The 14,665-nt window shown below is 33.2% G+C and overlaps 1 protein-coding gene across 4 annotated transcripts in view; it reads left to right on the top strand.

The window, feature by feature from the left end:
- The window catches only part of LOC149178143 (pumilio homolog 1-like), a 136,043-nt gene extending 133,431 nt beyond the window's left edge, over positions 1-2,612 (top strand). For 3 of the 4 annotated variants that reach the window (XM_089420280.1, XM_089420279.1, XM_089420281.1), the window contains exon 11: positions 2,382-2,612. In XM_089420280.1, coding sequence (XP_089276406.1) covers positions 2,382-2,413 — 32 coding nt within the window. In that variant the 3' untranslated portion in view covers positions 2,414-2,612. Of the gene's footprint in view, positions 1-1,620; positions 2,264-2,381 lie in introns of those variants that run through there. The other variant, XM_089420282.1, reaches the window with a different exon arrangement.
- Positions 2,613-14,665: the final 12,053 nt, after the last annotated feature.

The raw sequence follows: 14,665 nt of genomic DNA, 5'->3' as shown, positions 1-14,665 counted from the left end.
CAAAATTGTCCACTCAAAAGAGGAAAAGCAAGTAGCGAGAATCCCAACATGGATAAATTTGGCCTGGCTCTATATGCTCAAAATAATGAAAATCATTGGTTTGTGGACAGTGGGTGCTCCAAACACATGACAGGGGACAAAAGGAAGTTTGTCTCATTGAGCGAAAAGGAAGGAAATGTATCTTTTGGAAGTGGAGCTGCCAAAATTGCTGGAAAGGCAACTGTTACTCTTATCAATGGAAAAGGAAAAGCCCAAAATGCTCTGCTAGTAAATGGGCTCAAATACAACCTCCTGAGTGTTTTTTCCCCTTTGTAAGTGCATTTCCCCTACTATAGGGATGACCCTGATCTGGATTATGAACTATAGAAAAAAAAACCCATTAGACCAATCATTCATATATATATATATATATATATATATATATCTATCAAGTAGCTGGTTCATGAGATGAAGTCCCCACTCCTGAATTTGTTATACGAAATGAGAATTTGGGATGGGTTTGGGCACCTTGCCCTGGGTGTAGGTACCCGTGCAATATGGATATTAAAACACTGAGATTTATAATTCAGTATTAGTATGTCCCCTGCATTGAACTGTAATTATTTTTATTATTTTAGTGTAGCAACTGGCAGGTCTACCAGAAATTATTATCAATCCTGGCAAGGTATATATCATGGTCATTTTTTCATGATTTTGAAATATTGTTAGCTAATTATTTTTATTATTTTAGTGTAGCAACAGTCAGGTCTACCAGAAATTATTATCAATCCTGGCAAGGTATATATCATGGTCGTTCATGCACATATTAGACGTTTAGAGAAGGGTATTTGCAGCTTTTCTCATATCGAAGATGAGACTTTTGTAATTGTCCGAAGTTACTGTGCAAACAACGGAGTAGTCAAGATTATGAAATGATCATATTTTGTCGTGCAAGGTCTTAGAAGTTAACTTTATTTGACTCAATAGTCCATGGGTCCGTGCTCTTTGAAATGCTAATTTATCACCGGTTTATAGCCTTCTGCTGTCTCACTGCATCCACTCCTTGCAGCAGTTTCAAAGAGGGATTTTGGTCATGCCCCAGAAGATAACCTTTTTTCTACACATAAAATTACGAATTCTTTCTTCTTTTATTTTCATAATGGACTCTCAAGTCTTTTGGTATTATATTTTCCCTTTTCAACAGTTTTTTAGATGTTCTGGCCAAACCTTTTTGGATTTTGTGAATTTTGCTAGTATTTATGAAGTATTCATCTCCTAAACTGTAGCATAACTTCTTCCGGAATATTTTTTGGATCTGCAGATATCTTACCAGTACACTTTCCTTGAATGTTTTTTGCATTTCCTATATGTTATTTGCCACCCTATACGTGTTCTGTTATTATGATTTCGAATGTAACATAATAGTTGCAGTGACTAGTAGTTTCCAGAGAATGGCATTTTCCCTTTTTTTCCCTCTTCAGACCAACAGAATTATTATATCGAGTTGCATGTCAGCTCTGGTCAAGGCATTGCTGACATGGTGAATGTCGTGAATTCCATTTAAATTAAGGGTACACTCTATTTTCAAGTTCTATTCCTTTAGAATGATTTTTTTAAGACACTACATTTTTTTCCTTGCAGAAAAACGCAATTTGTAAATATGATGCTGTCATTCGAAATTTAAGATGTGGGTGAGTTGCAGATCTGCAAACTCCGTGATGTCACTTCTAAAAGCAGCCGAAGAAATGTGTATTATTTTTCTAATTTATACCTGTGGAATATGGTTGTTGAACCTTATAAATGGCCGATTCCGATTTGAGCATTTATGGGGATCTTTGGCAGGGTTATGTATTGCTTGTAAGTTTGTAAAAACACTTGTTTGTTTGTAGGTGACATTTCCTGTAAAACTAATGCGTGTTAAAAAGTGTTCAAGGCGTGTCGTTAGTATTCTTTAGCTTTACCACTTTTGGTGGAAATAATGTAGTTTATTCCAAGGAAGAGACCTCTTGGATTTCCAAGAGGATGTGATTTCAGATTCCTTTGTAAAAATTGAGGTTCACCAACTGTCAACTGTACAGACTCAGGAATATGTTTAAACGCACGTTTCTAATAATTTGTTAGGATGTCTCTTTTCAGATATTGACATCTTGGTATTCCCATATCTCAGGGAAAAGATTTAAGTAGGGTCCATGGTAAATGGATTTATCATTGAATAGTGTGTATATCTCATGGAACACAGCTTTGTTCTTTCTAACCAGCGTATATATTAGTTTCACTGCTATCATATAGCTTGTTTATGTAATATTGTTTATTGCGTATGGTATCAAACTGTATTGTATTTTGAATATATCGAAGCTTTCTGATATGTATATTTGAATATTTCAAAATTGCAATTTATGTAGAAATTTGTTCCTTATCAGCTTTGTTGTTTTGAAGTACTTATCCGATGATATTTATGGATGCTGAGGGGTGGTTCATTGCTTGCACTTGAGGCTATTTTCCCACATATTGTAAGCTTTGGACTGAATTGAATAAAGTTTCAAACAAAACATTTTTTTATGGTAACGACTGGTTGAAAGAGTTGTTGCTGCTTTTTATTTTTTTGGGTTAGCTAGAATAACGGGGTTTTGAACCGGCAAACTTAACACGAGTGCTTTAACAGTACACTCTATTGCCGACAATTGTACACCCCGTGAGTGATGCAATTGCTTATTTACATGTCACTGCAGTTCTACAGCCCATGGGTGATCCAGTTGCTTCTTTATGTGTCACTGTTTTTATTGAATAATATTGGCTGCCTGCTGTATCTGGAATTCTATATAACATATACAACTGTTATTTTGTCACGCAACTTTTGTTATTTGCATGAAAATAACAATGCTCTTTCACTGACAAGTGTCTGGAGGAACTGCTTCGAGCTGCTTCTTTTGCTATAAGAACATTCATTTTTTGTTTTGTTTTGTTGTGTTAAAAGACTAACTACTAAGTAGGTTCCTAATTTTGGTTTCGAGTCTAACAGAAAAGTTGATGGTTTTACGTCAGATCGATGATGTTAAATCTGTTTTCTTTTGGTACGAGGCTTGTATTTTACGGTCTTTTGTCAATTATAATTAGATATTTTCTGCTTTTGGAAAGCCATTGGTAATTGAGTCAAAGCCATGCAATGGCCATATATAGTATTTTCGTTTGGAATGATTACAAAGCTTAGAAGAATTATATGTTCTGTATATTGTCCAAGAGAAGTATCCTTTTGGCGCACAACTTCAAATCCCGATTTACATGGATGCCTATGCAGTCGACTCATGTTGATTGTATGGATAGGAAGGTGATTGGTGATTCTATCTGACATGAGACTTTTTTTTTTTTGGAACTTCTGAAGTAATTTTGGTTGATTTGAAATATTTGTTATAGTTGGACGTGAGAAAGTCATTCCCAAAACTAGTTAGATGATTCGCTTTATATTGGTGACAATCCATATGACTCATTTTATGTTGATGAGAGAATCAATGCCCAGTTCCTCAGCCTAGGGTAGCCAAAATTAAGGATAGAAGGAAAAAATTTAATAGAGGAATGTTTTAAATGATCACAGGGAATATTAATGCTATTAATATTTCGCAACTTTAACTCCCCATCCATGCATATTGGAATTTTAAAATGTTTGATAATGATATGCTTCACATAAATTATTATTTTAATTATAAAATATTCTTGTAATATTGACCTGTCATTTACATTTCAAACTTAATGTCCCTCTTTTCTTTACTCGTGTCAAATTCCAAGAGTCTTAATGAAAAGATAAATTTGGTAATAGATATGTCAGCAAGTTTAAATCTTGATGTAATTCAATTAGACTTTTTCACGACGTAGAACAGCGATGGTGTTTGGGAGTTTAATTATTCATACCTTGCAAATGCTAAGACTCTTAATGAAGTAAACATAAATCTAAAATATCAGAAAGTTTAAATCTTAATACAAATTCAATTAGACTGGTTCACTATGTAAAAGTAATGGTGTTCTGGAGTTATTTATTCATATTGCCGTATCTTTTATATATGAAATATTGCAGGAAAAATCTTCTTTCCTCCGGATGGGGTAAATCCGCGTGGTAAGTTTAAATCTTGATACAAATTCAATTAGACTGGTTCACTATGTAAAAGTAATGGTGTTCTGGAGTTATTTATTCATATTTCCATATCTTTTATTTATGAAATATTACAGAGATTTTTTCCTCCGCATGGGGTAAATCCGTGTTTTGGAGTCCACGTTAGTTCGACGTAACTAAAATTTGGAGGTAAAACAGTTATTTATATAGATATAGATATCTCGTGCTTTTCAAGTCCGTTTCATTAAATTAAGCAATGCCACTTTTTAATGTATCCATCATCTGAGAAATATTTTTATATTATTAGTCCCTGCGTTTATAGCATTTGATTTGTGGTCAAAGTTGGTTGACCATCAATTATTTTGCTGAGTTTTTGCAATTTTAGTGCTTTGAAACTTTTATACTTGGCACTACTAGAATTAATGTGGTTGCATATCTTTATGTAAAGCAAGAGAGGGGGAGGGGTGTGGGCCGCATTAACTGCTATTATTTTGTTGTGCGGAGAAAGGGTGTGCGGGAAGTGTGGGAGTATGAACTATATCGAGTAAATGCATATGAGAAATTTGTTTATGAGAAATTTGTTTAACAAGAAGTGCAGACAAAATATTATTTTTTAAATTAAAAGATCATATTATGACTTATGTTAATGTGCTTATGTTATTGTGTGTAGTTATTGTGTGTAGGTTGAATAAGTCACGTTGATACATTGTGCAGAGTGCTTAAATAGTCCAAAAAACTAGAACTGATGGGGTTGCAGGTTCCTTAGGTAAACTAGAGGGGGAGGGAGAGAGAAATGGAAGGGGACATAGGGGGCTAACTACTATTATTTTGTTGTGCGAAGAAAGGGTGTGCAGGAAGTGCGAGAGTAGGGACTATATATCGAGTCAAGCTTTCTTCTTTCACATTTCGCATAAGGTTAATTTAACATTTTAGGAGAAATTTACTTAGCAAGAGGAAGTGCTAAGAGAATATCACATTTTAAATTAGATCGTATTATAACTTCTATTAATGTGCATATATTATTGTGCGGAGGTGTAGAACAAGTAATGTTGATACATTCTGCATAGTGCTTAAAGATTATGTGTTAGGTTCATATACTACTAGTGTAGCCCTTATTGTTATTAGTGCAACCCCATTATTGTATTGTTGTGCTCATGTAGTGCCCATATTGTTATTATCGTGCCCTATAGAAGCCCACTATTGTTATTGTTGTGCCTTTACAGTATGGATCCTTAATGCAATTGTCTATTTTATTTGAGATATGCAAGTGGTTGGATATACCAGATTTGAACAAAAAAACTATACATTTTCTATTGCTTGTTAGGAGTGAAACGACAATGTTTTTATTCACAATTTTATGAAATTTTGAGTTAAGTGTTTTTTTTGGGTGGAATAATGGTTGTGCGGGGTAGGGAACATCAACATTGTTTTGTAATGTTTTGTATGTTTGTATGTATTTTCATGTTTCTTTTTACAACATTAATATCTTAGAGTGCATAAAAAATATAGCAAAAATAACAGAGATGTATAATATAATAATAAACAAACGAGAATAAATCGAACAGAAACACATCTTAGCAAAGTTATCATTGTCTTTAACTATATATGTTCTATTTGTGTTCATTTTCTCATATTTCATTTTAAATTAACATTTCAAAGCTACTTCTACATATTTGTTCTCAATTCTCTGCACAACATTTTTGCTGCACTACCCCTATAGGCTTTTTTTTCTTTCACACATCACAAAACTAATCTAATTAAACATAATAAGAATGTAACATGGGTAGCTTTGATCGCTGTGTAAGTTCCAGACACTGTTAAACTAAAAAGTACAACGATCGTTGTCAAATATTATTAAACACAACTTTTGCTTTCTAGAAACATTAAACAAGTATCAAGGTTTCATATAATTTTGAAGCACTTCGCTCCATGTATCAACAATGTTCGGCTCGCACCACTCCACAATAATAAAGTCGCTTCACACAAGGAAAACTCTACACAATGTTTAATGATCAAATCAATTTTAACTTTATGATCAAATCAAATTTATTTAATAATAAATTTTATGAATCTAAATTAGTCTTTGTAATTAGTTTATTTAGAGTTAGATACGTGTATATTTTCTTTTTCCAAAACAAATAAGAATTAAAAAATTTGTGCTAAACTCTATATATATACATATTCCTTCTACACATAAAATGCTATTAAAGTTTTAAATATTTATCTATAATTAAATATTTAACATGTAAAAGGGCACGTGGAGAACACATTGTTTCTGCGATCACAAGTTTGTGGTGCAAACCAAGAACCTTAATTGTATAAGTTTGTTTATTGTGCTGCAAACCGAGAACCTTAATTGTATAAGTTTGTTTATTGTGCAGAGCTTATAATGAAAGCTTTCGTTTGCACAGTGAAAGATGCGCACAAGGAAAACTTTGTAGAATGAGACATCGACTATGACCAAATCAAATTTAACTTTATGAGCAAATCAAATTGATTTAATAATAATATTTTATTAGTAGCACTTGTTTCATGGTTGAAATGTGTCGACTACCCATTATTTTATCTAGTGTAGCATTCGCCTTGCAGTGAAAATCTGTTGTCTATCGATTATTTTTTACTACAATTTTCTATTTGCAGGTTGAATTCCGTTGACTATCGATTATTATTTATGTTGATGTATTAACCATAGTTTCGGGAAAACGTCGAATATTTCTATTTTCCTGTAAATTCAAAAATCATTTTCTAATTTTTTTGAAATCTTATTTCTAATTTTCCATTAGTAGAATGATGCTTGTATTTTTATTTAATATCTAATACATATGTTGAAAATTTAAAAGGTAATGTGGCAATTGTAACCACTAATTCTAGATATACTGTCAATAGGAGCTATCACTAGGTGTTTATCTTGCAATTTTTTAGCATACCCATTAGGAATGTATGTTCGATTACCTTTCAAAGGAGTTGGTTACACATAAATTTCTTGTCCACGTTGTACGATATTTTGGTAGTTGCATGGTGTGAGGGATTTTCTTTGCAAGCTCATTTCAAATGAAGGTGCAAAACCTGTAACAATTTTTTCAGGTAACAATGCATTCTATGTTCTATATACAAGTACGTAGAGCATTTATACAATATACGCTACATCCCTCTAACAATGAGGTGTGGAGTTGAAAAATTGGATAATGTGAGAGTGCTAAACATGTTTATACAATATATGTTACTGTTGTGTAGCTATTACCTTTGAATTGCTTTCATGCTATGAAATTAGAACTTTATTATTATTATTATTTTTATTTTTATATATGTGTTATAAATCATGTTGTTCGAGCAGGGAAAATGAACACAAGTAGAACATAGACAGTTAAAGACAATGGTAACTTTGCTAAGAGGTGTGATTTTGTTCTATTTATTGTAATTTGATTATTATTACATTATATAACTTTGTGTTTTTTTTTGCGATATTTTATATATACTCTAATCGAAAACGGTTAGAAAACAAGACTTTTTTCAATTTTCAAGAAACATATCACTTAGAAATTCGAATCTAGGACAACAATTACAAGGAAAAAGGTTCTTTGAATATTTCTATAAAACGTTTGTATATGTTGAAACTAAAATCTATTTAATATTTTACCTATATGCATATAAATAAGATTCTATCTACTAACTATGAACCTAATATTACAATATACATTAGCAATGACTTTGTGTTATCTAGTTTTTTCGTCATGAGTCAGTTTTTACTTGGTATCAATTATAATTTCTTTTTAAGTAGTGATTCCAATACATTATTTGGGAACAAGAAAAAAATATCGGATTCAAATGATGTGGTAGTAGACATGGACAAGGGAGTAGAGATGGTGATGAAGGCTATTACAAAAACATATATCGCAGAAGACAAAACAAAATGAACAAAAAACAAGAAAGAAACAAAAAGAAAAAGGTAGCTCTATCTAGGTTTAGTTAATCGTATATCAGTTTTTTTTTTGTTGTTTTCTTGAATTAATTTCAATTCAATGCTCATGACTAGGCAAAGGGATTGATTTTATGCCATTATTGATTGAAGATATCAGTAACAATATAACATGAAACATTTTTCATAGCATTGTCTTAGTTACATGTCAAACTTTTTTGGACAAAGCAAATAAGAAAAAAATAATCCTTTGTGCAGATTTGACGGATGAGAAAGCCAAAATGTCAATAACATTGCTTGTGCCAACACATTTCATCAAACAACACGAGGTGTTTTTATTAAAAATTTAAAAATAATTCGAAAACATAAATACAATAGTGGTGACTGTGAAAAAACTATTTGTCTATTTGTGATATAACATTTCTCTGTTTTCGTAGAGTACTGATTCTTTCCAAATATGTCTAGTAGTCAAGATCTGCTTACAATTGGCACAACTGATGCCATTGCAATTTCAACAACACAGACAACAATGCAACTTGTATTGGAAATCAAAGATGACGACACAAAACATGAAAGGGAAACAATAAGCTTTGATTTATTTGAATGTTTCATTGCTACAAAGTTGTTGTCCATTTGTTATACGGTTTATATGTATTGTTTTACAAACATTGCATATGTAACAAGTTCATGTACATGACAAACTTCTTTTAGCATATTTTTCTATTCAATGGAAGGGATTTATGCTGGCTATGTATCTCTTGTTGCTATCTTTGTGCCATCTCCACTGTGTCGGACTCGGGAGGAATTGGTTCATCTGCGTGTTGCATCGGATTTTAATTCCGACTCATTGATTGCATCTCGAACTGCGTCTGATTAGCTACCTAACTTGAATAAAGGACAAATTGCAAGAAAACATTTTTCCACTCATCTTGCTAAAAAATATAGTTAAAAAACAAGAAAAAGTTTTCGTACTTCACAATCAACGCTCATATGTTATTGAAAACATAAAATAAAGTTGAAAATCCAAGAAAACAACTTTCTTCGGGGAGTGGAATATTCACGGTAAACTTTCTTATAATGTAGCTATTATGTGTGTATATACATAGATATTAGATAAAATAAATAAATAAATATAAATACATTTGATTTCAAGTTGCTAAACCTCGATTTTCTATATCAATTTTACAACACTTCCAAGGACAATTGACAATGGCTAGTGCATATACGAATCCATTTGAGACTGTGTGAAACGCTGTAATCCAATTACAACTACTAGCACTATAAATGAAACTATAGTTTATTGTACCATTTGCAACGAAGACTATTGCTTTGCTTATTTCCATCAATTAAACTGTGTCATTCATGCAAATGACATAATTAAAAGACACTGTGTTCTATGAGACATGGAATTGGAGAAAGTATTACCGGTTCTACAAAAAGTTTCTTATGAGCAATACCATGTAGACAGATCGATTGTTATTGATTTGTTTTTCAATTTCGAGATACATGACACATTTACAATAAACCATCAAAACATGATTATACATATACAATGAAAATTATCTTTGTTTACATTATCGAGGAATCTACTGACAATACAGTTCCATGGCACATTTACAATAAACCATCAAAATGTGATTATACATATACACTGATGGTTCTCTTTGTTTACATCGTCGATGAATCAATTGATGGTACAGTTCCATGGCACATTTACAATAAACCATCAAAACATGATTATACATATACAATGACGATTCTCTTTGTTTACATTGTCAAGGAATCGACGATACAATTCTCGTTGCTTGCATTGTCAAGCAATCTTAACATTACCTTATACTTTTTGCTTGAATAATTTGACTATTGCCGGACAATTTTTTTCAATTTGTTGGATGATTGGGTTTGATTTCATGTTATGGTTCGCTGATATATTATTCTCTTTGTTTGCATTGTCAAGCAATCTATATTAGTATTTTGGAAATAATGTTATTACCAAGTTGTCAAAATCAAGAGGTGTTCCACGTAAAGTGCATATGTCTCTTATCGGTAACTAGGAAGACTGACTTTCCATTGACTATTGGCGAGAATTAGTGCGTCGTCCATATTTCCATGTTTCCGTGTATTCATATTTCTAATCTTAACACCATCTTTTATTTTCTGGTTCAAGAATTTGAGCATTGCTGAAGAGTTTTTATCAGGGAAATGACATCTCATTTCATCTTGTGATTATATAATCTATAGCTATTAACTCTGTACAAAAGCATATTTCAATGAATTTCTTCGTTCAAGTTCTATGTTTTGTACTATGATTATTTACTATGTTTTAATTGTAATGCGTAGCTGGTTCATTGTGTTATGTCATGTCTGTTTTCTTGCATTTTGATTTCTTACGTTATTTTATTGATTTATCAAATTTTCAAATTTTATAATTAGTCAAACAATATTACAAAACATGTTTCCTTCACACATAGTTTATGTTAGTAAAAAAAATATGGGAGGAGTCTCTATATTTGAAGATTTAAAGATTATATGGATCCTTAATACTTGTTTGAAATCTCTAGAAATCAAAAGTTGTGTTTAATAAAATTTGACAATGATTGTTGTGCTTTTCAATTTAAATCAAATTGTCAGAAATTTATACCACAAAATCAGAGCTATCAATGTCACATTTTATTTCATTTTCAGTTTCCCAAAATTTAAAAACAAAAATGTTTAAATAAAATTACAATATGTTGCACTCAACTATTTTTGAAACTTGGGTTTTACATTTCCAAGGCCACACGTACAGTTACAAGATGCTTTCTTGTTTCGGCCCGTTTGCATAGTTCATGGAAGTGTTAATGTTGATACATTGTGCGGAGGAGGATTCGTCTCCCCACCCACCCGGTCATTTTTTTCACCTGCACTCCGCACAATGCCCCACCCCTCCTTTGCTCCTCAAGTATTGATGTTTGTACTATGTTATTTACTAACATTATTTATTATGTTTTGATTGTAATGTGTAACTAGTTCATTGTTTTATGTCATGTTTGCTTCTTTGCGATGTGATTTCTTACATTGTTTTATTGATTTATCAAATTTGTGAATCCTATAATTAGTGAAACAATATTAGAAAACATATTTTTATTTGTTTGTAATACATTGACATATTTCTAATAACTTGTTATTATAACTAATTTCTATCAAAAAAGGTTTGCCACACAAAATTTAAACAAATTTTTAAATGAATCATTATAATACAAAACTCAACCAAATTTGTAAATCGAATGCTTGTTTGAAGAAATGACGTATGAAAGAGTACGACATAACTTACAAAATATTTTTCATGCATACATACGAGTATATTCCACAATATTCCTATATGTTTTTTACATAGTTTTTGGAACTGTTAACATTGATACATTGTGTGGAGGCATATTTTTTCCCCCACCCGCCTGGTCGCTTTTTCGTCTTCACTCCACACAATGCTCTCCCACTTCCCCTCCCCTTAGCCCCCCTTCGAGTATTGATGTTTGTATTCTGTTATATACTAACATTACTTCCTATGTTTTTCATTGTCCTATGTCGTGTTTGCTTATTTACAATGCGATTTATTACATTGTTTTATTGATTTATCAAATTTGAAAATCTTTCTATCAAAAAGGGTTTGTCACACAAAATTTAAATCAATCATTATCACACAAAGTTGAAACAAATTTGTAAATAGAATGTTTATTTGAAGAAACAATGTATGGAAGAGTACAAGATAACTTCGAAAATATTTTGCATGTATACGTACATGTATATTCCACAATAAGTTTCCAATATGTTTTGTTTACTGTGCCGAGAAAATTACACAATATAACTTTTAACATATATTGAATTTCAAAATTTCTTAAGCAAATAGCAAAATTTGATAATGATTTCCTTATTAATTAACCATTATTCCTAGAGGTTGACGCTTCTACTGATTATGATGCAAGAATGGAGATCTAATTGCTCCATTCATGTTTTGCAAGAGTTTTTCTAACAATGTTCTTAAGGCGTCCAGTTCATCTTCGAGTTGCCTAAGCGTTTGTTGAAGTTCCAATATGTTATCTATTAACATGAAAATATCTTAGTTAAGCATTAAGATATCTTGGATGAGAATTACGGTATATTGACTCTCTGCATATAACTCTTCCTGTGTGTTTCTGCCATTGTTTCTTTTGGCTTTTTGTCTCGTTGTTGGTATTAAATTCAAAAAACAATAGATAAATGATAAAGCAAATCCTAAAAACACTTATCAGTTTTAGAAGAAAGGAAGCAAGTCGGTTTCCTAAAACTTTTAGTGGTAAATTCAAACTAACGGGTCTACAACAAGATGAACATTGATAAATCGCTTTCCCAAAGCTATTAGAAACTAGTTCATAGCCAACATGCCTACATATAATGCATCTGTTGACACCTAATCCTCTGAGATTGGGTGAATTTGGAATGTGAACAGTCATCAGAAGATGAACTGAGCAGTCACATTCTTTGTATATAACAATAGCTACCTAATGAAATAAATCGTATCAATTTTCTGCCAAACTGGAGTTACTCTTGGCCTGACATGGTATTAGAGCTAGCTCCCTGTTTACCCTTTATGTCTTTCTAATTCCTGATCTGCTCCTGCACTGCTCTGACATATTCTATTTATGATTTTTTGCGCCCTGTTCATTTGAATGCGCTCATAATCCAAACCGTTTCATATTCCTGCGCCATTGGGCTCTATCCATAATCAACGCATCTGTCATGGCCTGTCTTGTGTATCACTGACCGCTCCTCCTTGATTGCTTGGTTAACGCCTGAATGATATACGTTTTCTGCTATTGTGCATCCGTTTGTAACAGATTTGTTCTGTCGTAGAGTCAGCAGGGTCATACCTTGTCCTCACTCAATAGCTGTGGTCTCGTCTTACCCTCCATCTGTCTGAACGTTGAATACGAGCTTCTGCACACTCTGCGTACCCTCAAACCACCTCCATTTGCTTCAGCTTCACAATGGAATCCGCAAAGGAGCGAATGCTCTCGGCCACTTCACTGCTGGAAGCGTGATTGTGAGCATGTTTTAAGTGCGGTGTGTTACCCGGTTTGAGTTCTTGTGGCGAATCGCAGGACGTTTGCCAGCCATGCTATGACCCTCCGACTCCTGTACCTCCTGCATCTCCGTCTCAGCAATCGGCTAGTCTAGCTCCACCGCGGCGAAAGGTTTCGAAAGGAATGGTGGCATTCGCAGTAGTGGGATCGGTCGGGACTTTCATCGGCCTCTGCGCGATTCTTTGGATCCTCTACCTGGTATCAGCATGTTTTAAATGCTGGCCTCTACCCTTTTAACGCGCATGGAAATGCATTGATATAAATTGTTAGGGTCTTGCCTTCGAATTTTTCTGTTATTTCGTCGTTTCAAATATGTGGATGCCAATCTTTGGAGAAAATTCTTCAGTATGCCTCGTTCGGGAACGACCAAGCCAGCTATGTAAGTTGGAAAATTGAGAACACAGGTTTTTTTAAATGTTCTCTCCAATTCTCCAAGACGGTAGAGTTTAATCATAAATAGAACTGTGAAATTGCGGTGAAATCTTATGATTTGTTTTCATTGAAAAAATCAAGCTGTCGTACCAATCACTTGCTCGCTGAGCAACTGGAACTGGGCAGCCCAATTCTTGGCTCATGTACAGTAGCTGCTCCATCATCCCGCAATCAAGAATGTTGCCTGCGTAAATGCGTGTGAAAAGTTGTTTTTTCCATTGTGATTTTTTCTGCTTCAGTCTTTTCCGAATGAAATACTCTTCAAACTCTTTGAACATAGATTTTATCATTTAATGGCAGCAATTAGTCAAGAAAACAGAGCTCCCGCCTGTCATCCTTTCTTGTGAAATCTGGAGAGAATGTCTGCACTTTAACGCTGCCATATTTTTATTACTGGTCTAGAGAATCAAAGGGATTTATGGTGATTTTTTTTAGTCTTTTCAGTGAACTTTGAAATTGTAATATCGTTGCTGCTCCAACTTTGTAGAGCTCGCGGTTAATACCGTTGCTGCTCCAACTTTGTAGAGCTCGCGGTGAATGACTGATTATTTTTAAACAACCAAAGTTATTTCCCACAGAAATCTTTTGAGTACAATTTCACTGTATATCAGCAGAAGTTTTTTTTTTTTTTATCAGCAGAAGTATTTTTTACAGAATGCATTCAATCATCTCTATGGTAGGAATAGTTCTCACTGGCAAGGAGAACTATCCTGAATGGTCCCGGATGATAAAACACACCCTCATCTTCAATGAGTTGTGGAAAGGAGTGTGTGTCAGAGAAGCAGAGAATGACCCAATGCAGCCTACATCAGACAAAGAGCTCGTCATTTGGGAAAACAAGAACAACAAAGCCTATGCATTAATCACAACATCTGTAAATGAAGAGGTGAGTCGCCATATTTCATCATATTCAACTGCCTTTGAAGCTTTACAAAAGCTGAAAGAACTCTATGACTCACATTCTGCACTTGAAGTTGTTCAACTCATGATTAAACTCTTCACTCTTGAACTGAAAAATAATGATCCTCTTGCTCTTGCATCTGAAGTAAAGTCTATAATGCATGATATCAAATCCACTAAGGTTGATCTGGATATCCCTCTTATTTCTTTTCTCAAGGCACTCTATCCTACCTACTC

Source organism: Pinus tabuliformis, chromosome 4_1 (assembly GCF_031772625.1).
Source record: "Pinus tabuliformis cultivar Carrire ecotype Pingquan chromosome 4_1, CPIR1, whole genome shotgun sequence".
NCBI classification, from domain to species: domain Eukaryota; kingdom Viridiplantae; phylum Streptophyta; class Pinopsida; order Pinales; family Pinaceae; genus Pinus; species Pinus tabuliformis.
Note: the sequence above shows the minus strand (reverse complement) of the source record. Positions and strands in the feature narration are given on the sequence as shown.